The sequence below is a fragment of the Corythoichthys intestinalis genome, chromosome 17, assembly GCF_030265065.1.
Source record: "Corythoichthys intestinalis isolate RoL2023-P3 chromosome 17, ASM3026506v1, whole genome shotgun sequence".
Classification (NCBI taxonomy): domain Eukaryota; kingdom Metazoa; phylum Chordata; class Actinopteri; order Syngnathiformes; family Syngnathidae; genus Corythoichthys; species Corythoichthys intestinalis.
This window is the reverse complement of record NC_080411.1, coordinates 7651151-7677676: the sequence shown is the minus strand read 5'-3', so window position 1 is coordinate 7677676 and position 26526 is coordinate 7651151. Positions and strand designations below refer to the sequence as shown.

At 38.1% G+C, this 26526-nt stretch overlaps 1 protein-coding gene across 4 annotated transcripts in view; it reads right to left on the bottom strand.

The window, feature by feature from the left end:
- Positions 1 to 26526, bottom strand: part of tln1 (talin 1) — a 131840-nt gene that overhangs the window by 84517 nt on the left and 20797 nt on the right. For 2 of the 4 annotated variants that reach the window (XM_057818297.1, XM_057818301.1), the window contains exons 2-7: positions 18652 to 18766; positions 7478 to 7640; positions 4962 to 5059; positions 3580 to 3709; positions 3353 to 3505; positions 3125 to 3267 (exon numbers count right to left, since the gene is read on the bottom strand). In XM_057818297.1, the coding sequence (XP_057674280.1) occupies positions 3125 to 3267; positions 3353 to 3505; positions 3580 to 3709; positions 4962 to 5059; positions 7478 to 7607 (654 nt within the window). In that variant the 5' untranslated portion in view covers positions 7608 to 7640; positions 18652 to 18766. Of the gene's footprint in view, positions 1 to 3124; positions 3268 to 3352; positions 3506 to 3579; positions 3710 to 4961; positions 5060 to 7477; positions 7641 to 18651; positions 18767 to 18916; positions 19001 to 26526 lie in introns of all 4 variants that reach the window. The other 2 variants (XM_057818300.1, XM_057818299.1) reach the window with 2 other exon arrangements.

The window sequence follows — 26526 nt, the reverse complement described above, 5'->3', positions numbered from 1 at the left end:
CGGTGAGTAAGGGCCCAAGTACACCGCATGCGTGATCGTTGCGTTTCCGGTCCGACTCCGGTAAAAAATAGCGCCGGAGCCAATCCGTTCCCATTATATCCTATTGTTCAACGTATACCGGCCGCGTCAGTGCTCCGGCTTGACTGCGAACCACCTCCGGCGTGCCGCATGCCCGCCGGATGGTATAGGCTATTTTCTATTTTTGCCGGACACGCATCCGGCAAAATGGGCGGAGCTGGGCCTGACGTCAAAAGCCCGGGTGCCTAATCACGGTTTAAACACGAGCGAAAATGGATGATGAGCGCTTCATCATGGAGGTGGAAAGCCACAAAGTGATATACATGCAGAAGATATTACTATAAGGACACCATTAAAAGCGAAACTGCAAAGTGTCCTATTATGTGTGTTTTTCTGGCAATGATATCAAACACGACGTGCTAAGCAAAAAAAAAAAAAAAAAAAAAAAAAAAAAAAAAAAAAAAAAAAAAAGAAAAAGCGTATCTGGAAGTGGTTCCACTGCAGAAATTCTCGTGCCCCGCGTACAAACAATCTCGGTTTGTATACAGAGTCGAGGGGGGAAAGTACGAAAGAGAAAAAAGAGACGAAAGAGAAAAAAGAGACACCCACAAGTTTCGACCTGGTGGTCTATTCAAGACGTTTCTCTTTCTTTCCTACATTTCACTTGACTCTTCATAGAAAAAACAATAGTTTGCGCTGGCCACATGAATCTGCAGTGTTGAGACACCAATTCCAAGTACGCTGTTTTTTTAGTTCATGTCGAATATAATTCGCTATCCATTTTATAAATATGACAGATTATTTATCAGTTGTTTATAACAGCTCTATGAGATGTTATGTGCCATAAATTTTAAATGTGCACAAAGATATAAACGCACCGACACAACCAAGGGCATAATAGCCCCCCTTCCCTCCACACACGGAGCCCTGATCTCAACATGATGCAGTCAATCTGGAATTAAGAGACAGACACAAATAAAATATTGTAGTGTCGCCGGGGCTGTCATCGGTGGGTTAATTTATGCACCAACGCGGGGCTGTCATTGGTGTGCTGGTGCACCAGCGCGACGCTCCGATTGGTGGACTAGATAGCGTCAGTGTAAATACAGTGGGGAGAACAAGTATTTGATACACTGACAATGGGAAAACCCATTGGCAGTGTATCAAATACTTGTTCTCCCCACTGTAGTTGTTGTTTTTGCATTGGTGAGGTGGCGGGAAGTTAATAAAGAAAAAGAGGAAAAAGGCGTTGAAGCTCGTGTGTTGTTTTCGCGGCCAAACTTCCGCTTAGCAAACGTTACATTATCAATATGCAAGAAAAAAAATGTGCTCTCTCTCTGCTTCTCTGATGAGTACATACTACAGACTCTGTGTGTTTGTCGTTGATTTAAATGGCACATGATCGCGCGCGATCACGCGAGAGCTCACGAGGGGACGGAGTTGGCGGACCGCAGCCGTGCAGCAGCCGGTATGATTTGCCTGTTTTTGACGGACTGCGTGGCACGCAGGCAACACTGAACCGGACCGGAACCGCAACGATCACGCATGCAGTGTACTTGGGCCTTAAGCCTGTGCCCATTTCAGGCTACTTTTGTGAAGCATATGTGTCAGGTGCTGCTTGGTAAGTTTTACTTTCTTATCTTGGCTAGATAAGCCATGTTGCTTTCGCCTTTAAAGGTCTGTGCTGAGTGATTATGACACACTAAACTAACTTGTAGCGTTAGCATTAGAGGCGTGCAAAATTTTCGATTCTTAGATTATTCGTGATTCGGCCGTGGAAGATTCGAGAACGATTCACAAGCATCCGAATTCCGATTATTATATTATACCAGGTAAGAGGGAAATAAAACGCAGTCAGAGCGGTCTTCGACACTCAATGAGGAACGGACTATATCATGTGCAGCTAATGCCGCTAGGTAAAAAAAAAAAAAAACAATAATACCTGACTGCGGCCGTCAGCCGCTACAAACAGCGCCCAGTTGGTAGTTGCTACAAACATACGGCAACATACGGCTATGGTAGATATCACATATATCTAGACTAGATGTGAAATGACAGACTTTCCAGCGTTAGTAAACAGGCGCCATCTTAAAGCAGTAGACTTCTCTAGAAGGCTCTGTTATAGAGAACCTAATTACTTTTTATCTAAAATACCCCTAAATCGGCAAAATCTTGACTTGAATCTATTTTTAAATGATGAAACAGTTTTAAAACTTTCACATGCCGAAAGTAGACATGAGGGAAGTTATGGAATAACGGGCGCAATTTTAACAACTTTAACGGTTGATTCACAACATTAAATTAATTGAATGTAGTTTAAAGGTGCTGATACAGAATGGGGACTTGAGTATTTTATTTACTGGTTTTAACCGGTAACTTGATACTAAAATAGTAGTTTGGTTTATTTAACCTGAGAGGATTTTTGAACAATTTTGGAACAAATATACAAAACATTTAAATAAAAAAAAAAAAAAAAAAAAAAAAAGGTTTTGCATCAATAATCGAATCGGAGTCTCTGAATCGTAATCGTAATCGAATCGTTAGGTGCCCAAAGATTCCCACCTCTAGTTAGCATAGCGCTCGTGTTAGCATTAGCATTTAGCGCAGTGACTCGGTGTCTTCTTAAACTCTTGGAAAACATTTTGCATTAAGTTCGTTTTGCCAGGTGGGTTTAATTAATTGCAAATCATGTGCTGTTTTCCAGATGAGTATGTATTATCATGAAAATGGTGATATTCTTGTAGACTTTACAGTTACAGCATGTGCTTGTCTGTCATGTTTTTCGTAATTGTTGGAAAACTTTTAATTATTTATTTTTTTCATAGACTAAAACTTTTGAAGTTTGCATTTGAGAACATTTGAAGAATTGTTAACTAAAACTTGACGAACACAATTTGAAATGACTAAAATATGACTAAAACTAATGAGTATTTTCGTCCAAAAGACTAAGACGAAAATTAAAATGGCTGCCAAAAACAACACTGGTCCTTGGTCATGATTGAAAAAAATAATTATCCATATGGTACCAAAATAGCAAGCAACATTGGGAATTTTCTGGATGTTGCTCCAAAAAACGTGGTTAAAAAGCTTTAAATCATTTGTGTACCTGTACATAAAGAAGATTGAGCTGTACTGGGTCTCTAGAGTCGACATTTTGGTCTGAATAGAAGAACTTCCTCCTCAGCAACAACATCTCCGTCTCCTCGACGCCTTGTTCCCTCAAGGTCCGTCCATGGTCCAACCAGTTCACTTGAAAAAAAAAAAAAAGACATTTCTAGAATCATTAGGCTTTATTTAACATCAATTAGATGTTGAAAACACATCAATAACATACATTCATCGTCCGTGTGGAGCTTCTGCTTTAACTTCTCCATCTTCTTGTCATCTCTGAGCAGGGTTTTGTCTCTTTTAAGAGTGCCTGTGATCTCTTCCTTCTTCTCCTCACCAATATCTCGCACCAGCGAATACTCATCATAGTTTGTAATGCCTAGAATTATACATTTCATGAATGGAGTTTTCAAAAGGGCATTTTCAGGACTTCAATTGTGTAATGTCGTTGACCTATTCTTGCACAGATGGTCATGAGCATGTCGCTGACAATCTTGGAATCGTCCACCATGACTGTCTTCACGGTCCCATCTAACATGCGGATCTTCAAAGGTCTCTGCTTCTTCTTGTACTCCAGAGTGTCCTGAGAGAAAAAATGTTATTCATGTGGATGTAAAAATATAAGATCTGCAGAACAAAATATTCTGAATATTTTAAGATCTACAAGATATAACCGATTCTGAAGCATTCACTGTCAATCTTCATAGTTTAAATGAAGTGGGCCGCTATTGTCATCAGTGGCATGCAATGAGCCACAATGGAGAAAATAAAATCAACTTTAGAGCGTTACTTGGTGCTGTAAACAGTGTGTATTTATGTTTTTATTCCTTTTACCGGAATTTTCCGACGATGAGACACTAATTTTCCTCATTTTGAATCCTGCGGCTTATTTGTAAATTTATTTGAAAGCGGCGTCATAACACTGCCATAACACTGTCATAATCATGACATGACACTCTCATGGGCATAAAAGAATGCTTATGACAGAGGTCATAAAGTGTCATCCGGCAAATTATGTCACTAACTCCATTTATGTCGAGTTCAGATCGTTTACATCCATTCAAAAGTGAGATCATTTGCCGAAATGACACAAAATGACATCTGTCATAAGCATTCAATAACGCTCATGGCAGTGTCATGTCATAATCATGATGGTCTTATGACAGTCTTATGGTGCCACTGTCAAATAAAGTGTTATTATACTGACTACCATAAATAGCAATTCATGAAACAACTGGAACAGTAACTGGACGGACGGACGGAAACTAGCGAGCTGTCATACCGAACGTGCACGTAGAGGTATGAGGGGCCGTACAAGACATTTTTCATTCTGGCCCTCTCACACACATACTTTCACGTTTATACATTTTCTCTCTCACGTTCATACATTTTCACTCTTATATTCATACATGTTTGCTCTCACATTCACACATTTTTAGTCTGTGAAATGTATGTTTGTATAAATAAAATATATGTGTATAAGAGTGAATATATATGTATGTGAGGAAAGTATGTATGAACGTGAGAGGAGAATGTATGTATGTATGTATGTATGAGTGAAAGTATAGTGAAAACGGGAGGAGTCTAGTTGAAACGGAAATTCTCTTTGTTTTAAATTTCAACGCTAAAAGTTTGGCTAAATGACAGCTTGTCACTTGTCAAATTACATAGTAATAATAGTAATACAGCTTGTTCTTTTCTAAAATACTGATGTGATCAACGTTTATTTGAAACAAATGTTCATTTAGCTGACTAAGTCCCTATAATTCGTTGAGTGCCCATAAAGTAAAACAGTGTGGATTTCATTTCTGTCTTCCTTTTTAGGAGTGACTCACCCCATTCCTCAACATGTAGTAGTCTAGAGCTTTTCCAGCCTCAAGCCAAATGCCTTTCTTTGGGTCTTCGTCAGAGAGAAACAGTCCATAGTCGTTGGCTGCAACAATAACAACAACAAAAGAATAACAAAGCTGATTAATTGCTTTAATGCTTTTTGTTTCTACTGCTCTAAATATTCTGTGTGTGACCAATACAAGTGCTCAAAATGTTAAAAATGTTCCACTAAAGTATTACTCAGGCATGCACACGTTTTCAACGCAACGTCAAAAGATAACGAACTCGTACTAAAAATAGTTGACAACCTGCATTCATGAGCATTAATGAGAAAAATGCTCCAGAAATACACATAAATGCCTTATTATAACAAAGGCATGAGACTAGTTAGGGTTTATCAACAACATGATCATAAACATTTAAGGCTGCTAATTGCCTCTACTCTAGGGTGTGGCTTCCCTATTGATTGTGATCTCGTAAATGACAAAGGAAAATGCCAGCCACATCTGATCAAAAACCTGCTGTGCATTTAACATTCTTGTCTGATTTTTTTAACAATAACCCTTTCTAGGACAAGTGACTATTTTATGTTGTTTTGTATTAAAAATACAAACCTTATAAAGACCTGGCATCCACATTTTAAGGTCATGTAGGCTACCATAATAGCATACAGTGCTGGCCAAAAATATTGGCATCCCAAAAATGTTTACAATTACAAATGCTTTGGTAGTAATATCTTCATTTATTTTGCTTGCAATGAAAAAACACAAAAGAGAATGGAAAAAAAAAATTAATCATTATCATTTTACACAAAACTCCAAAAATTGGCCCTACAAAAGTATTGGCACCCTTTGAAAAATCACGTGATGCTTCTCTAATTTGTCTAATTAACAGCACCTGTAACTTACCTGTGGCACATAACAGGCGGTGGCAATAACTAAATCCCACTTGCAGCCAGTTAAAATGAATTAAAGTTGACTCAACCTCTGCTCTGTGTCCTTGTGTGTACCACATTGAGCATGGAGAAAACAAAGAAGACCGAAGTCTGAGGACTTGAGAAGCAAAATTGTGAGGAAGCATGGGCAATCTCAAGGCTAAGTCCATCTCCAAAGACCTGAATGTTCCTGTGTCTACCGTGTGCAGTGTCAACAATAAGTGTAAAGCCCATGGCACTGTGGCGAACCTCCCTAGATGTGGGCGGAAAAGAAAAATTGACGAGAGAGTTCAACGAAAGACTGTGCGGATGGTGTATTGAGAACGTTGACTAACATCCAAACAAGTTCAAGCTGTCCTGCAGTCCGTCAGCATCGAAATGAAAAGGGACTCTATGGTAGGATACCCAGTAGGACCCCACTTCTGACCCAGAGACATAAAGACAGGCACAGGAGTTTGCCAAAACTTACCTGAGAAAGCCGAAAACCTTTTGGAAGAATGTTATCTTGTCAGATGAGATAAAAGTAGAGCTTTTTGGGAAAAGGCATCAACATAGAGTTTACAGGAAAAAAACAAGGCCTTCAAAGAAAAAAACACTGTCCCCACAGTCAAACATGGCGGAGGTTCCCTGATGTTTTGGGGCTGCTTTGCTACCTCTGACACTGGACTGCTTGACCGTGTGCATGGCATTATGAAGTCTGAAGACGACCAACAAATTTTGCAGCATAATGTAGGGCCCACTGGGAGAAAGCTGGGTCTCCCTCAGAGGTCATGGGTCTTCCAGCAGGACAATGAACCAAAATACACTTCAAAAAGCACTAGCAAATGCTTTCAGAGAAAGCACTAGATACTTCTAAAGTGGCCAGCAATGAGTCCAGACCTGAATCCCATAGAACACCTGTGGAGAGATCTGAAAATGGCAGTTTGGAGAAGGCACCCTTCAAATCTCAGAGACCTGGAGTAGCTGACCAAAAAAGAATGGTCTAAAATTCCAGCAGAGCATTCTAAGAAACTCATTGGTGGCTATCGGAAGCCTTCGTTCTCAGTTATTTTGTCTAAAGGTTGTGCTACCAAGTATTAGGCTGAGGGTGCCAATACTTTTGTCCGGCCCGTTTTTGGAATTTTGTGTAAAATGATGATGATGTTAAAAAAAATGTCATTCTCTTTTGTGTTTTTTCATTGCATGCAAAACAAATAAGGATATTACTACCAACGCATTTGCAATTGCAATCATTTTCTGGGAGAAATTGAGCATTATCAGACAGAATTTGAGGGGTGAGAATACTTTTGGCCAGCAGTGTATTTGAAAGCAGTTTTAAAATAGGCCCTTCATTGAAGGTGCACCTTATAGTGCGGAAAATACGGTAAGTTTATAAAAAAAAAAAGGGAAAGAGAAAAGCTACTATTAACTCATCGTCTTTCACTGACAACGACAGACGTCCAATTCATTTAAACTGGGAGGACAGGCTGTGAATGCTCATGTTTTAGTGCCAATGAGTTCAATGAGTAGCCTAGAAGGGGTTAATGAATTTAGGTGGGAGTATAACTACTGTATTGGCCTGCAATCCAAAAGTTGTGTTGAACTCACGCTGTCCAAGTTGTGCCTCTGTCACTCTCTCCCTGATGATGCGGCAAGCGTCGTACACCATCGTGGAGGGCTCAAACTGCATGGTTTTCACCACGTTTCCCACGCCGATCTTTAATGATAAGGCCACCATGATGTCTGTTCTGCACGTCCACCCAACTCACTCCTAAAAGAGAACAAATTAATTTAAAAATTAACAAAAAAAGTCCAAACAAATTTTATACAACTATTCCCAAAAAAAATTTTCTTTTAGGAAACTTTGAATCAACAACACGGTAACTAAGTCATTTTGGAGTAGTCAATTACAATCCTTTACGATTTTTTGTTCAACCCCCTACACAGTATGCAATTATATTCAAAGTTAGAGTGACAAAATTATGATAATTGTACATCTACAGTGGTCACTTCAGTGGGAAGGAGTCTGACGGGTGAAAACTGTTGTAGATTGAAGCAATTATCTTTTTTATAATAAAAACAATGTCTTAATTTCAGCCATATTAAACGAGATAAATACAAGGTAATATACAGTGGGGCAAATAAATATTTAGTCAACCACCAATTGTGCAAGTTCTCCTACTTGAAAAGATGAGAGAGGCCTGTAATTGTCAACATGGGTAAACCTCAACCATGAGAGACAGAATGTGGAAAAAAAAAACAGAAAATCACATTGTTTGATTTTTAAAGAATTTATTTCCGAATTAGAGTGGAAAATAAGTATTTGGTCACCTACAAACAAGCAAGATTTCTGGCTGTCAAAGAAGTCTAACAAGGTCTAACGAGGCTCCACTCGTTACCTCTATTAATGGCACCTGTTTTAACTCATTATCTGTATAAAAGACACGTGTCCATAACCTCAGTCAGTCACACTCAAAACTCCACTATGGCCAAGACCAAAGAGCTGTCAAAGGACATCAGAGACTAAATTGTAGACCTGCACCAGGCTGGGAAGACTGAATCTGAAATAGGTAAAACGCTTGGTGTAAAGAAATCAACTGTGGGAGCAATTATTAGAAAATGGAAGACATACAAGACCACTGATAATCTCCCTCGATCTGGGGCTCCATGCAAGATGTCACCCCGTGGCGTCAAAATGATAACAAGAACGGTGAGCAAAAATCCCAGAACCACACAGGGGGACCTAGTAAATGACCTACAGAGAGCTGGGACCACAGTAACAAAGGCTACTATCAGTAACACAATGCGCCGCCAGGACTCAAATCCTGCACTGCTAGAAGTGTCCCCCTGCTGAATAAAGTACACATCCAGGCCCGTCTGCGGTTCACTAGAGAGCGTTTGGATGATCCAGAGGAGGACTGGGAGAATGTGTTATGGTCAGATGAAACCAAAACAGAACTTTTTGGTAGAAACACAGGTTCTTTTGTTTGGAGGAAAAAGAATACTGAGTTGCACCATACCCACTGTGAAGCATGGGGGTGGAAACATCATGCTTTGGGGCTGTTTTTCTGCAAAGGGACCAGGACGACTGATCTGTGTAAAGGAAAGAATGAATGGGGCTATGTATCGAGAGATTTTGAGTGAAAATCTCCTTCCATCAGCAAGGTCATTGAAGATGAGACGGGTCTTTCAGCATGACAATGATCCCAAACACACAGCCAGGGCAACAAAGGGGTGGCTTCGTAAGAAGCATTTCAAGGTCCTGTAGTGGCCTAGCCAATCTCCAGATCTTAACCCCATAGAAAATCTGTGAAGGGAGTTGAAAGTCAGTGTTGTCCAACGGCAGCTCCAAAACATCACTGCTCTAGAGGAGATCTGCATGGAGGAATGGGCCAAAATACCAGCAACAGTGTGTGAAAATCTTGTGAAGAGTTACAGAAAACGTTTGGCCTCCGTTATTGCCAACAAAGGGTACATAACAAAGTATTGAGATGAACTTTTGGTATTGACCAAATACTTAATTTTCCACTCTAATTTGTAAATAAATTCTTTAAAAATCAAACAATGTGATTTTCTGTTTTTTCTTCCACATTCTGTCTCTCATGGTTGAGGTTTACCCATGTTGACAATTACAGGCCTCTCTAATATTTTCAAGTGGGAGAACTTGCACAATTAGTGGTTGACTAAATACTTATTTGCCCCACAGTATATGTGTCTCTATGAGCAGCAACATGAAAAAAATTTAAAGTCGTTCCCTAAAACACACTTTTACAAGTCTAACAAAACTATAGCTAATGATACCTTTTGCTGGTGTTTTTACCTACAAGTTAGCAGGATTATTCTTATTGTTTTTGTTTTTTTGATTTTTTTGGGGGGGAGGGGGGGGGGGGGCTTTGATTCAACCCATATTCACCCAGACTCAATTTCTAGCCATCCCCTAATACATTGAGTTTGACACCCCTGATTTGCAGTATTTACAAAAATAAGACAACACAGCTCCTTCGAATTTTGTAGGCCACTCAGTCATAACCTTACAAAATACTGTTTATAAAACTGTGTTACATTTGATACAACAATAATTAATTGTACAATTTTAGTTTAGTTTTGATTGACAGTTTTAGTGATGATGATCATCGTGGATTACCCAATGAATTAATAGATCTCTTTGATTGGCATTGCATCATTTAATGTCTTGAGCAGACATTTATTACCATCATTTGACAATAAGAGGGCACTTTCCATCTGGTGGTTGCATTTAAGAATCTGAGTTGTGTCTACTTAAAATGTGTAATTAGCATGACAAATAGGAAGCTTTATTTTTTATTTTTTTTTCCAACCAAAGTTCCAGCGTCATCACCTTGTCAAGAGTCAAGAATCTGCATTGGACGAGGTGTCAAGAGTCAAGAATCTGCATTGGACGAGGTGATGATGCTGGAACTTTTGTTTGGTGCTGTTTCAGTGGGAATTACAAAGATGAGTGCCTGAAGAAAACCAAAATTCCCTCAGTCCTTGATGATATGGGGCTGCATGTCAGGCAAAGGTACTGGGGAGATGGCAGTGGTTAAATCTTCAATGAATGCACAAGTTTACATTGACATTTTAGACATTCATTTATTTTAGTGTTTCTGAAGAGCTGCACTTTTGAACCAATTCATCATTTTTTCAAGCTTTTTATCTGAATTTGTTCTACATGATAAAATGTCGGAGTGAGTGCTCGTCCGAGACGGGTGATTCCCTACTTTTTGCTAGGGGTTGTAGAAGCACATGAAGTTAAGTTTAAAAATGAGGAACATAAGTCAAATGACTTACAAACCGGAAAAGTTACAGTTTCATCCACAGAACAGAAGCATACCCATAAAACTGACACCTGCTCCAACATTACTACTTTCTTAAGATATTTTTGTATCTAAATTCAAGGCACATTTACATGTCAACTCTAGTCAAATTTGAGTGCACTACTTAAGATTTAAAAAAAATACTGACTTATTTTGGGGGGAAAATTTTCTGACATGACAGATTTTCAAGACCTTGAGCTGAAGGTCTATTTGAATAATGAGGACAAGGACGCACTGTGAAAGCAAGTTTCTTTTTAAAATGAACCGGAGGTTGCATGTTAGCGTCAGTAAGTGGCAGCATAGTGACAACATGGAGAAAAAACAGGGCGTTAAGTGTCACCATCCTACTCGCATGGATTCAGTGTCACAACAGACTCTGAGATCCTCAGCCTCTCTAAATCATTTTCCTGCTGTTCTTTCTATATTCATCCTTGTTATTTGGACATGATTAGGGTTAGCAAGGAAGAAAACTAAGAAAACATCTCGCTTATTCCATTTTGGAGACTTCTCAGTTAAAAAAGGGTGAATGAGGTCAGTACTTGTAAACTTTTTCTTCTACTGAAATGCGTTACTTGTTTGAACAGATGCTGTTTTTACAGTGCTTGATAATATCCAATATAATAAAAAATAACGTTCCTGATTGCCTCTGTCTGCTGTTAAAAGTCAGTGACCTCAAGATCTACTCCTCCTCGCTTACTCATGACATCATTTCCTGTGTTAAAAAGTTCTTCTATGCCATAAAAGGGCATTCCAGCAGTTAACACACCCCCAGCTATGATTCAGCTGGAAGCGGCGTATCCTGTCTGCTGTGTCTTAAAGGACCTCTTGTAAGAGCTGAGGAAAAGTGGAGAAGTAACATTTCTTAGAAGTAGCCACGTCCTGTGAGCAAAGACAAAGAAATGTGTTGACTTTGACAGTTGCAAAACGTTTGACCTAAAATAAAAGTTTTGCCTGTGTAATTGTCAAAAATAACTGCTAAATTGAAAAATTGCCAGCACAGCAATAGCATCTAATAACAGCATGGAGAAGCAAGAGGAGATGCAACGGAAAAAAACGCGGCTATTCCTGGATGGCTGTCATACGCAGTGTGATCTGTGATGGCAAATAGTGGTTGTTACTGAAATAGCTTAGAAGTTAATATTTTTCTGAAAGTTTACAGATTCATTTGAAGCATCGTTGAGATTTTGCTTTATGCTTTTTGCACATTCTTGTTCATTAATGTCATTTATTTTAAAAACAAAAGTTTTATCAAAGGCTGGGAATACAGAAGTGGATTACCGCCAGAAGAGAATGAAAAAAAAGTCCAGTATCATATAAAAACATGCTAACCATCATGTAAAAATGTGATAATTTTGTAAAAATGTTAAAATTATCATGTAAAAACATGATTACTGTCATGTAAAAATGTGAAATGCATGACTGCATGTATTTTGAATTCCATCTGTGAGAACGCATACTTATTCTAACACCATCCACGGTGCTTTAAAATATTCTCATGTCTCAACCCAAGAATGAAATAAAAATGAAAAGAATTTTTCAAATCGTTAGCCATTCTGCAATTTCCTCTTTCAAAGTTTCAAAGTGATAAATTGTCACGTGTTTACATGATACTGTAGTTATCAGATTTTCACATAATGTTTTTACATGATAATAATCACGTTTTTACAAGTTTATACCATTTTTTACATTTGTACATGTTTTTATGAAAATTAGCACATTTTGACATGATAATTATGTCAAAATGTGCTAATTATCTAAAAACGTGTTAATGATCTAAAAACGTGTTAATTATCATGTAAAATTGTGAAACCTCGTGTAACTATATTAGAATTATTATGTAGAAACGTGATAATTAGCATGTAAAAACGTGATAATTTCCATGTAAATACATGATAACTAAAGTATCATGTAAACATGTGAAAATTCATCACATGTAAAAACGCGATAATCATCATGTAAAACTATGTTAATTATCAGGTAAAAATGTGAAAACTTGTGTAAAAATGTTATAATTATGTAGAAACATGAGAATTATCATATAAAAACATGTACATATGTGATAACTACATTATCATGTGAACATGAGAGAATTTATCAGTATCATGTAAAAATGCGATAATTATCAGGTAAAAACATGTTAATTATCATGTAAAATTGTGAACACTCATGTAAAAATGGGATAATTATCATGTAGAAACATGATAATTATCATGTTAAATCATGTTAATTATCATGTAAATGTGGAAACTTTTATATAGATGTTTTTACATGATAGTTATCATGTCGAAACTATTAACATGTTTTTACATGATAGTTATCATGTAAAAACAAGATAATTATGTAAATATATGAACACTCGTGCAAAAATGTTATATCATGTAAAAACGTGATTATTATCATGTAAAAACAATGTAAAAGAGTTTCCACATATTTACATGATAATTAACATGTTTTATGTGATAGTTATCACATGATAGTTAACATGTAAAAATGACATAGTAAATGTGAAAACGTGTAGAAATGTTATAATTATCATGTAAAAATGTGATAATTATCATATAAAAACATAATCATATGTTTATTTTTACATAATATAACCATGTAAAAACGTGGTAACTATCATAAAAATGTGATAATTATGTAAAAACACGTTGTCATGTAAAAATGTGACAACTGTCGAGTAAAAATGTTATAATTATCATGTAAAAAAACGTGATAATTATGTAAAAATGTGAATTTTAACATTTTTACATGATAACTCATGTAAAAACGTGATACTGGCCGCGCGGTCTTTGGGACAATGAGGAAGGGAGTGAGAGTAGCTAAACATCATGCTTCTCAATACCCGGTCCCTCGGGTAATGCCAATGCTCAACTCACGCTCTAGCTCAACTCATGCCACGAGATTAAAAAAAACAAAACAACATACCTGACTGCTGCCGAAAAGCTGCTATAAAGTACATGGACATAATGTTGCGGTAGATATCATTTATATAGGACTAGATGCTATATAGATACGGTAGCGTTAGCAGCACAGCTACAAAAAGCTAGATGCGGGCGTAGTAAACGGCTGCCATCTTAAAGCAGTACACTTCCCTGCAAGGCTGTTGTAGCGAACCTTCCAAGCAAACCTAATTAACTTTTTATCTAAAATACTCCTAAATCGGTAAAATATTGATTTGAATCTATCTTTAAAATAGTTTTAAAACTTTCACATGTCGAAAGTAGACAAAAGGGAAATTATGGAATGACGGGAGCAATTTTAACAACTTTAACGGTTGATTCACAACATTAAAATAATTGAATGTAGTTTAAAGCTGCTGATATAGAATGAGGACTAGAGTTTTTTATTTACTGTTATTTTTGTATATTTTTTTACTGCTATATGTTAACTTGATACTGAAATAGTAGTTTGGTTTAGCCTGAGAGTATTTTTGAACAATTTTGGAACTAATGTACAAAACATTTAAAACAAAAAAAACAAAAAAAAAAGGAGGGAGGTGCATCAATAATCGTTTTATAATCGAATCGGAGCCTCTGAATCGTAATCGTAATCGAATCGTTAGGTGCCCAAAGATTCCCAGCTCTACAGTCTATGAAAGCTGACTAGAATGAATTTAACGGATTTTTTTAAGATATACAGTATTAATGCATGTACTATTACACATTATGTCAAGACATATATTGAAATTATAAACAGTGAGAAGAAAAACTCAACTCAAATATTATAGCAGAAAGAAAATGTTGAATAACAAGGACCACAAATTAAATGTGCACAACAAACTGTTAGTTCCGCAATCAGGACATCTTACTTTTTATATGTTTGTTCTCCTTATATCAACAGTGCCAGGTGCTAGTTTATGGTTATACAAAAACTCCTAGTTGACCACGTATGCGTAATAGTGCTCAGGCTCGGATAAAGTGATGGAGCCAAAGAAGTGAAACGAACCGTACATTAGATGTCAGTCTTGGCCAAGCCTGGTATGAACTGTTAAGAACTCCAGCACCCATAAAGCATCTTAAAGTGACTCTGGGATGGTCAAAATACCTGCTGCGGGCTTGAATGAAATGTATAGTATCATGAACTATTCTGACAAAAATGGAACATCAACTTTTCTGCAGAGTCATCCATGCTGTTAAGGCCTTTTTGTTGACTTCCTTTGTTAGCCAGGCTTCCTTCCGTTACATGGGGATGCTGTCTTGTCAACTGTCACACTCCTGCCAAATTTGTTTTATCTGCATCAGCCCTGACAACATGCCAATATCCATTAGGGATACTTTCTTTTTTGTACAAAAGAGAAATGCTAGAGCTTTCACAGAGTGACCAACGTGTTCTTAGCCACATCCTTGATGCAGGCCCTTCTCCTAAGAAGAGTCCTAATGGTATTGATGGAACATCTTCCTTTCATTTATTAATGATGCAATCCACTGTGTTTATTGGAATCTTCAGCGCAGAATAATTCTCTCTGTAAAAATTATTTTACTTTATGTTTAGTTTGTGCTCTGATATATACTGTCCGATCTTTAACGAACAGGCGTCCCTTTCCAAAAAATGTCCAAACAATTGAAATTTCCACAAGTGGACACCAATTAAGGTGACGGCTACACTAGGAAGGATACATTTTTATGCCCTGTAATTCGGACAATATTTTACACCTGTTCGCACTGCGTTTAAGGTGCGTTTATAAACGCCACGCCCAGTCTCGTGTGTGACGCCATCGTCCGCGCAGGTCACCGGAAGCTTTGTTCAAAGTCTTCTCCAGACATATTCAAACACAAAATTTAAAGTTCTTTTAGTTTTAAAAACAGGAGCAGGAAAGCCGCGTAATGAAAAAAATAAAGGACTGAATGAAATCAATAAGAATACATTGGGATGAAAAAGTATCTGACCCTTTTGGAATTTCTCACATTTCATCATAAAATCACCATCAAAATATTTTGTGGACTGATGAAACCAAAGTTGAATTGTTTGGGAGCAACACACAATGTGATGTGTGGACGAAAAATGGAACAGCACACCAACATCAACACCTCATCCCCACTGTGAAGCATGGTGGAGGAGCATCATGATTTGGGGCTGTTTTTGCTGCCTCAGGGCCTGGACAACTTGCAATCATTAATGGAAAAATGAATTCCAAAGTTTATCAGGATGTTTTGCAGGAAAACCTGAGGCCGTCTATCAGACAGTTGAAGCTAAAAACAGGATGGATGCTGCAACAAGACAATGATCCAAAACACAAAAGTAAATCAAATTCAGAATGGTTTCAGAAGAACAAAATACACGTTCTTGAGTGGCTAAGTCAAAGTCCAGACTTGAACCCCATTGAGATGCTGTGGCATGACCTGAGGACAGTAATTCAGGCCAGACATCCCAGGAATCTGACTGAACTACAGCAGTTTTGTAAAGAAGAATGGGCCAAGATTAGTCCTGATCGATGTGCCAGACTCATCTGCAGCTACAGGAAGGGTCTAGTGACTCTAGTTGAAGTTATTGCTGCTGAATTGGGGGGCCACAAAATATTAAATGTGATGGTTCACTGACTTATTTTGCCCCCCTTCTGCCATTGTTTGCATACTATCCTCATTACAATATGAAAACTAGGGCTGTCAAATTTATCGCGTTAACGGGCGGTAATTAATTTTTTAAAATTACTCACGTTAAAATATTTGACGCAATTAACGCACATGCCCCGCTCAAACAGATTAAAATAAAAGTACAGCGTAATGTCCGCTTGTTACTTGTTTTTTGGTGTTTGGCGTCCTCTGCTGGCGCTTGGGTCCAACTGATTTTATGGGTTAGTACTAGTGTTGTTCCGATCATGTTTTTCTGCTCCCGATCCGATCCCGATCGTTTTAGTTTGAGTATCTGCCGATCCCGATATTTTTCGATCCGATTGCTTTTTTTTTTTGCTCCTGATTCAATTCCAATCATTCCCGTTAATTTTTCCCGATCATATACATTTTGACAATGCATTAAGAAAAAAATGACTAAAACTCGGACAAATATATACATTCAACATACAGTACATAAGTACTGTATTTGTTTATTATGACAATAAATCCTCAAGATGGCATTTACATTATTAACATTCTTTCTGTGAGAGGGATCCATGGATAGAAGGACTTGTAATTCTTAAAGGATAAATGTGGCTTTGTATATTGTGACTAAATATTGCCATCTAGTGTATTTGTTGAGCTTTCAGTAAACGATACAGCAGCCATTTAACTTCTGCCCAAATGCATGATGGGAAGCGCAACCATGACTGTGCGTAGGGGCACCAATTGATATATCTTCTCTGCGTTGGGAAAGAACATAGGGTGTTAAGAAAATGATCAACTACTACCTTTCTTCCCCACATTGCCTCCCACGTTATTTTTAATTGCTGAGAGAGGTATTTTAAGGCTTTAGCCACATAAAAAAATGGCTCCAAAGGCTGTCAAAATTCTCTCTACTAATTATACGCTGCCTTTTAGCGCTATCTATAGGTAAAACGGCGTCTTTATAGATTGTACGTGACAACGCGTGAGTGGGTCGTGCAGCGCATGCGTTAATTATTTAACGTGATTAATTTTTAAAAATTAATTACCGCTGTTAACGCAATAAATTTGATAGCCCTACTTTAAGCCAAAACTACTCTAGATGAGTGTAAGACATTTTGTCTGTAACGTTAACTACAATTAGAAAAGGATTTAAATAAAAGAATATATATATTAAAAAAAGGCATGTCCGATATTTTTTTGCCGATTCCGATACTTTGAAAATGATGTGATCGGACCCAATCGACGTCTTTAGTTAGTACCATGAGTGAGCATGGTGTAATTATTGACAGCTACTAGTTTATTTTTTCGATTGAAACTTTTAATCAAACGAAAACATTAAGAGGGGTTTTAATATAAAATTTCTATACCTTGTACTAACATTTATCTTTTAAGAACTAGAAGTCTTTCTATCCATGGATCACTTAAAAAGAATGTTCATAATGCTAATGCCATTTTGTTCATTTATTGTTATAATAAACAAATACAGTACGTATGTTGAATGTATATATCTGTCTTGTGTCTTATCTTTCCATTCCAACAATAATTTACAGAAAAATATGGCATATTTTATAGATGGTTTGAATTGTGATTAATTACGATTAATTAATTTTTAAGCTGTGATTAACTCGATTAAAATTTTTAAACGTTTGACACCCCTAATAAAAACCTAAAAATGCTTGGGTGGTTTTAGTTAAAGTAGACACTCTTTTTTCATCTGTGTGATTTTGACAATGACCAGATCACATTTGATAGTGATTTTATGCAGAAATGTGACAAATTCCAAAAGGTTCAGATACTTTTCATACGACTGTAACTGTTCGTTATTGACATGCTAGACATCCTTTAAGATTTGTTTTTCATGTTTAGAATCCCGCATTTAAGCAGGTTTGCGTTAAAAAAGAGAACATTTTATAATGAAAGCCAAACATAAAACATGTTTACTTAAGTGCTGGATGTAAATGTACTTTTATGTCCATTTTGATTTGTTTTTCTTAAAGTGATATGCAAATATCACAATAATCATTTTAAAATGTGGTATTGGGATTCATCGGGATGCAATCGAATCAGGACCTGCGATTCGTGATACAAATCGGCAGATATGAGGCAATACACCCTAATGATGGCAGTGATCATTTCTTCTACGTCATCCAAATCATAAAGAATAATAATTTTAGCTTTAAATTATTTAAAATTTAGCTTTGAGTTAAAATAAAATATGAAAGTGCAGACCAGATTTTATTTGTCACTGTGCATTGGCTTAGGTGAGCCACCGGCAGGATTAAGCTCAAACCAGCCGACGTTAGATTGCTGCCTGGACAAATTTCAAAACAAAGGCTAAACTAGTAGTGAAAACGCTGCTGCTATTTTTCGCTTGCACATGTCAAAATATATACATCATATACTTTACGTTTTAGTCGGACTTCATAGATGCACGAGGGAGATGAAGAGATCTTAGTTGGGACAGTTGTGGTCCACGGGCCATAATTTGCCCAGTTGTGCTGCAAGTCCTTCAGGTCTATGTCCTTAGTTAGTGGGTCAGAAAAACAATGAGCAAAAATCAACACAAAAAAAAAAGAGTATCAACGAGTACCAAGAAACAAGCTCTGGAACGCATTTGATAACTACTAATTCTATCATTTTAAGAAACAGTGAAATGGAATCATGAGACTGACCTAGTGCTTCATTTGTAGATACAGGATTATTGTCTGTCAGAGTGTTTGATAACACTGAATACTGCGTTGTCAGTGAATGTGGTCCTGGAAGTGCATGTTGAGGAAAAGAAGGTGAGGGGGCAACTAGTCTTAGTCAAAGTATGCTAGTGTTGACAGAAGGGCAGTAGAGGTGATGAATAGCTTGCCAAAATAGTGTAAATGAGATCATCTGAACAGCATCTCTGTTTCATGTCCATTTTTTGCATATGACTTGGGCATATAGACAGTTAGGTGGCCTGTGCTGCCAAAACACACTCCAACTAAAGCATAAACAAGGGCTGGGCAATTCATTGATTTAACGGATAAATCTTTGTCATGTACATCACATTAATTTAATGTTTGAAAATTTAAAATTTCTCTGTGCAAACTGTAATTCGGTTTGTCCAAACTTGAGTGAATTTCAGTGACTACATCTGGTGGAGTAATTTTGACATGTACTGACGCCTGATTAGAAGTTGTCATTTAAGGCAGGGGTCCCAAACGACCGGGCCGGGCCGTGGCGCATTTGGTACCGGGCCGAGCAGAAATAATAAATAATTTATTCACAACTGCATTCTGGCCGATTGACTTTTGCCTGTGCCGCTTAACACACCAATATCCTTGTCTACTCTAGATATACAACTCCAGGATAGGAGGTCGTCATAGAAATGCATTGATTGGACTGTTAGTGGTACATCTTGTTTTGTATTTGTATGTGTGCTTGGCCTCGATAATAACGTATGACGTAGGTCCTCGCCCATCACATTTGTTCCAAGAAATCTATCCAAAGAACAAATGTTCTTTTTTTACGGGGAAAATCGAACCTGAAGAGCCAGAAGATGAGCCTACAACCTCAACGAAAACAAAATCTATGCTACTATCTATGCAAATCACGGCCACCTTAAACGTACATTTGAGATAACAACTCTAACGAGCTTTAGGATTAAAGTCATTTCGGAATATCCTGACATCGCTAGGAGAGCACTGAAAACTGTGCTACAATTTCCAACATCGTATCTTTCTGAAGCGGGCTTCTCTCACTCTCCCATCTCGGGACCATCTCGTCTCAACGAAACAAGCTCAGGCCCCCCACTGATTCAGCAGGTGAGTTGTATTTTCCCTGCACTTAACACGACGGGGCTAAAAACAAATGTTATTTTATATTTGCTGTATTTTTCTGCCGCACATTGCCGTTGTTCTGACAAATTTGGCATGCGCGTAAGGTTAAAATTGACCGTGAATGCAGCGATTCCAAAGTAAACCGTACAAACTTTCTTTAAAGAAAGGAATATTAACATACGTTTGCCATGTTAGCTGCACACAACAACTGCACGCAGCTCTCTCACTTAACGACTTCGCTGTGTCGTCAAGCATTAATTTACGCCATTTTCGTGTTGCACATGTATGTTTACAATGTAAATAGTTAGTTGTTTTTTTTTTTGGGCACCGTTGGATAACATTGACTCTCAATGTTAATACATGTTAAACATGTTAATAAGGTGAAAAACGCAAAAGCTTTGGGAGCAAAATTTTATAAGGGTGCAAAATTTGACAGAACACAGGCCTGTGAAAAAAATACCCAAATCACACCGGTCCGTGGTGCAAAAAAAAGTTGGGGACCCCTGATTTAAGGTACTAAAAGTGGCCCGTTAGCATGTTCAATCCAGCCCGTGGCGTGGTTCTACGTTGCAGGCAGGCTCATTCATACTGTAAATAAAAAATTTTTAAAAAACATTTTATTTAGACATTGGCACCAGAAAAACCATAGATTTCTGTGATTGAGTGCATGCTCTACTGCACTTGGCTTCACTTTCGCCCCCTCCCAGTCAAAATGACGTTTAGCGCCGTCAATGGCAGCTAAGGAAATGACCCAAAAATTCCCCAAACCTAACAGGAAGTGACACCAAATCCACAGGAAGTAAAATAGAAATGCCCTAAAATCAACATGAAGCATCCCCGACCCGAAAAATCAACAGGAAATGATCCAAAATGGACCCGTAAGTATCTTAAAATGACAAGGAAGTGACGCAAAATTCACTACCGTAATTTTCAGACGATAAGCCACTACTTTTTCCCTCATTTTGAATCCTGCGGCTTATTTGTTGATTTATTTGGGTTAATAGGTAACACTTTCTTTGGCAGTGGTGTCATAATACTGCCATTAGACCATCATAATTATGACACGACACTATCATGGGCATTGATGACATTTTGAATTATGTCACTAACTCCATTTACAGTATGTCCAGCTCAGATCTTTCCATCCATTCAAAACAGAGACAAAATGGCATCTGTCATAAGTAGTGCTGCAGTAATTAATCGATTAACTCGAGAAATTCAAATAAAAAAAAGATTAAAATTAAATTTTGCTGCTTCGAGTATTCGTTTAATTAAAGTGGCGTTGTAATGGTTTGTTTTGAAAGTGTTTCGTTTTATTGATTTAGGTGGATACATTGCCCTCTAGTGGCAACAGTGAATATGACATAACTCATTTCACATGGCTGAATCCAGCTGCTCCCTGTTAAGACCAACATAGGCCAAGTTTTTGTTTGAGCTAATGTTTTTTTTAATGCATTCGTAATTTAGTTTATAGGTATATTTAGCCATTTTTGTGGGAATATGGGTTTGTTGTTTGAACCATTTCTTACGAGCATCGTGAAAACAAAAAAAAGTTAGCATTTTTTAGCATTTAAGCTAGCAGACTTTTGCTATGCAAGTTAGCGAATTGTTCTTTTGTTGTACTTTGATCCTAATTGTTTTATGCTGTTTGAGTATGTTAATTATCTGATCACTCGATTATTCAAACTAACTACTTCATCTACTAATCGACTACTAAAATAATCGATAGCTGCAGCCCTAGTCATAAGTCATTAATGCTCATGGCAGTGTCATGTCATAATTATGATAGGCTTATGACGCTACTGTCAAATGAAGTGTTAAGAAATACCATAACTAGCAAATAATGAAACAACTGGAACAGTAACTGAAGAAATAATTAGCACAGAACATGAATTTTGCTTGTTATTTACATCCGTAGCGCTGCAATGCATGTTAGGAGGCATGTTGGACGACAACAGTGTTGACAGCAGAGGGTGGCTGTCTCCACCAAGGGAGCAGTGATCGTCAAATGAAGCTTTTTGAAGCAATGAAGTTTTAAACCCAATTGGTTCAAAGCTTCGTGGTCGTTCATTTGGTCTTCTGACAGTCTTATGATGTCGCTGTCAAATATAGTGTTACCGGTAATATCTTTTGGTGTAAATATCCCATAATATAGTGAGCACGGCTGCGGCTGATAGTCCAGTACGACTTATCTATGAACAAATTTGTGTCAAATTTGGTGGGTTGCGCCTTATAGTCCGAAAATTACGGTAAATGTTTGCCATTGACAATGACAGACGTCCAATTCACTAAAACTGGAAGGATAGGCTGTGAATCTTCGTCTTTCAGTGCCATTGATGTTACTTATTTGACAAAAAAAAAAAACTGGTCCGGCCCACACGAGATTGCCATAAATATGGCCCGCAAACCAAAATGAGTTTGACACCCCTGTTGTAAGGGATTATTTAAGCAGATAAGTAGTACAAATAAATGTTTGCCAGTGAATAAAGTGGAACAATGGAACAGCTGTCAGTATCAAAGATGCACTAGCTGGCAGTAGTTATTATAGTGTTGCTACTGAACCCACCTAAACCAAACTGCTCTCTTTGTAATTGAATTTTATGCAGCTGTGTTTACCCTGATCTTGTTTGTCAAACATAAAATAGATAAGTTATTTTGTTTTCCCACAAATTCTCCACACCAATGTGCCCAATCCAAAACAGAGGTGTAGTGAATTCTCACTGAGGGAGTTTTTGTTTTCCATTTATTTTAGATTATGCTGATGAAGCTGAATACTCAGTGGACTGGAATATAATGACAGTTCACAGCCACTGAGCAAAAAGAAAGCCAGACAGAAACTAAAAAAAGAAAGAAAGCGGAACGAAGGAATATGTTCTAGTGGAGTGTTTCATTCATCGAAAAGATATACAGTGGGGAGAACAAGTATTTGATACACTGCCGATTTTGCTGGTTTTCCTACTTGCAAAGCATGTAGAGGTCTGTAATTTGTATCATAAGTTCTCTTCAACTGTGAGGGACGGAATCTAATACAGAAAAACAGAAAATCACGTTGTATGATTTTTAAATAATACATTTGCATTTAATTGCATGAAATAAGTATTTGATACATCACAAAAATCGAACTTAATATTTGGTACAGAAACCTTTGTTTGCTATTACAGATACCAAACGTTTCCTGTAGTCCTTGACAAGGTTTGCACACACTGCAGCAGGGATTTTGGCCCACTCCTCCACGCAGATCTTCTCCAGAGCCTTCAGGTTTCGGGGCTGCTGCCGGGCAACACGGACTTTCAGCTCCCTCCATAGATTTTCTATCGGGTTCAGATCTGGTGACTGGCTAGGCCACTCCAGGACCTCAAGATGCTTCTTACAGAGCCACTCTTTAGTTGCCTTGGCTGTGTGCTTTGGGTCGTTGTCATGCTGGAAGACCCAGCCACGACCCATCTTCAGGGCTCTCACTAAAGGAAGGAGGTTTTCAGCCAAGATCTGGCGATACATAGCCCCATCCATCCTCCCCTCAATACTGTGCAGTCGTCCTGTACCCTTGGCAGAGAAACAGCCCCAAAAAATGATGTTTCCTCCTCCATGTTTCACGGTTGGGATGGTGTTCTTGGGGTTGTACTCATCCTTCTTTTTCCCCCAAACACGACGAGCCGAGTTTAGACCAAAAAGTTCAATTTTGGTCTCATCCGACCACATGACCTTCTCCCATTGCTCCTCTGGATCATCCAGATCGTCAGTGGCAAACTTCAGACGTGTCTGGACATGCACTGGCTTCAGCGGCGGGACCTTGCGTGCGCTGTAGGATTTTAATCCATGACGGCGTAATATGTTTCCGATGGTTTTCTTTAAGACTGTGGCTCCAGCTCTCTTCAGGTCATTGACCAGGTCCTGTCGTGTAGTTCTGGGCTGATCCCTCACCTTCCTCATGTTCAGTGATGCCCCACGAGGTGAGATCTTGCATGGAGCCCCAGAACGAGGCAGAATGACCGTCAACTTGAACTTCTTCCATTTTCTAACAATCGCTCCAACAGTTGTTACCTTCTCACCAAGCTGCTTGCTTATTTTCCTGTAGCCCATCCCAGCCTTGTGCAGGTCTATTATTTTATCCCCGATGTCCTAACACAGCTCTTTGGTCTTGGCCATTGTGGAGAGGTTGGAGTTTGTTTGTTTGCACATGTGAACAGGTGTCTTTTATACAGGTAAAAAGTTCAAACAGGTGCAGTTACTTCCGGTAATGAGTGGAGAACAGGGGGGTTCTTAAAAAAGAACTGAGAGTCGGAATATTTACTAGTTGGTAATGTATCAAATACGTATTTCATGCAGTTAAATACAAATGTATTATTTAAAAATTATACAATGTGATTTTCTGGATTTTTGTATTAGATTCCGTGCCTCACAGTTGAAGAGAACTTATGATACAAATTACAGACCTCTACATGGCTTGCAAGTGGGAAAACCAGCAAAATCGGCAGTGTATCAAATACTTGTTCTCCCCACTGTATAAAGAGGCACTAATGTGCTACTACAGGTAAAGACACCAATACGTCCATGTGCTGTGCGCACATGCCCTCTACTGGCTAACTCCCAACTAAAATTCTACATTTAATTAATCAGTTCTTATTAAAAAAAAAAAAAAATTTTTTTTAAAAAACCTGAGGACTGATTGATAGAAACCGATAGACACAGTGTTGTTTTTGGCAGCCCTTTTAATTTTCGTCTTAGGTTTTTTGGACGAAAATACTTATTAGTCTTAGTCATATTTTCGTCATTTCAAAATGTGTTTGTCTTAGTCTAGTTTTAGTCGACGATTACTAAAAACGCTTTTGTCTGTGAAATCACAGTTTTAATCCAAAATTAAATAAACAAATGTTTCCAACATTTTTTGGGATTACTAAAATATTCGATAGCTGCAGCCCTAATATATACTGTATATAATTTTATGTACACTGCTGGCACAAAGTATTGGCACCCCTGCAATTCTCTCAGATAATGCTCAATTTCTCCCAGAAAATGATTGCAGTTACAAATTTCTAGGTAGTAATATCTTCATTTATTTTGCTTGCAATGAAAAAACACAAAAGAGAATGGGAAAAATTAAATCATGATCATTCATTCATTTATTCATTTCCCATGCCGCTTTTCCTCACGAGGGTCGTGGAGGAAATCATGATCATTTTGCACAAAAACTCCAAAAATGGGCCGGACAAAAGTATTGGCACCCTTTGAAAAATCATGTGATGCTTCCCTAATTTGTGTAATGGCAATAACTAAATCACACTTGCAGCCAGTTAAAATGGATTAGAGTTGACTCAACCTCTGTCCTGTGTCCTTGTGTGTACCACTGTGAGCATGGAGAAAGGAAAGAAGACCAAAGAACTGTCTAAGGACTTGAGAAGCAAATTGTGAGAAAGCATGGGCAATCTCAAGTCCATCTCCAAAGACCAGAATGTCCCTGTGTCTACCGTGCGCAGTGTCATCAATAAGTGTAAGGCCCATGGCACTGTGGCTAACCTTCCTAGATTTGGACGGAAAAGAAAAATTGACAAGAGATTTCAACGAAAGATTGTGCGGATGGTGGATTAAGAACCTCGACGAACATCCAAACAAGTTCAAGCTGTCATGCAGTCCAAGGGTACAACAGTGTCAACCCGTACTATCTGTCGGCATCTAAATGACAAGGGACTCTATGGTATGAAACCCAGGAAGACCTCACTTCTAACCCAGAGACATAAAAAAGCCAGGCCGGAGTTTGCCAAAACTCACCTGAGAAAGCCAAAAATGTTTCAGAAGAATGTTCTCTGGTCAGAAGAGACAAAAATAGAGCTTTTTGGGAAAAGGCATCAACATAGAGTTTACAGGAAAAAAAAAACAAGGCCTTCAAAGAAAAGAACACGGTCCCCACAGTCGAACACAGCGGAGGTTCCCTGATGTTTTGGGGTTGCTTTGCTGCCTCTGTCACTGGACTGCTTGACCGTGTGCATGGCATTATGAAGTCTGAAGACTACCAACAAATTTTGCAGCATAATGTAGGGCCCAGTGTGAGAAAACTGGGTCTCCCTCAGTGGTCTTTGGTCTTCCAGCAGGACAATGACCCAAAACACACTTCAAAAAGCACTAGAAAATGGTTTGAGAGAAAGCATTGGAGACTTCTAAAGGTGCCAGCAATAAATCCAGACCTGAATCCCATAGAACACCTGTGGGGAGATCTGAAAATGGCAGTTTGGAGAAGGTTTCCTTCAAATCTCAGAGACCTGAAGCAGTTGGACAAAGAAGAATGGTCTAAAATTCCAGCAGAGCATTGTAAGAAACTCATTGATGGATACCGGAAGCGGATGTTTGCAGTCCTTTTGTCTAGAGGTTGTGCTACCAACTATTAGGCTGAGGGTGCCAATACTTTCGTCCAGCCCATTTTTGGAGTTTGCTGTAAAATGATCATGATAAAAAAAATAATCCCATTCTCTTTTGTGTTT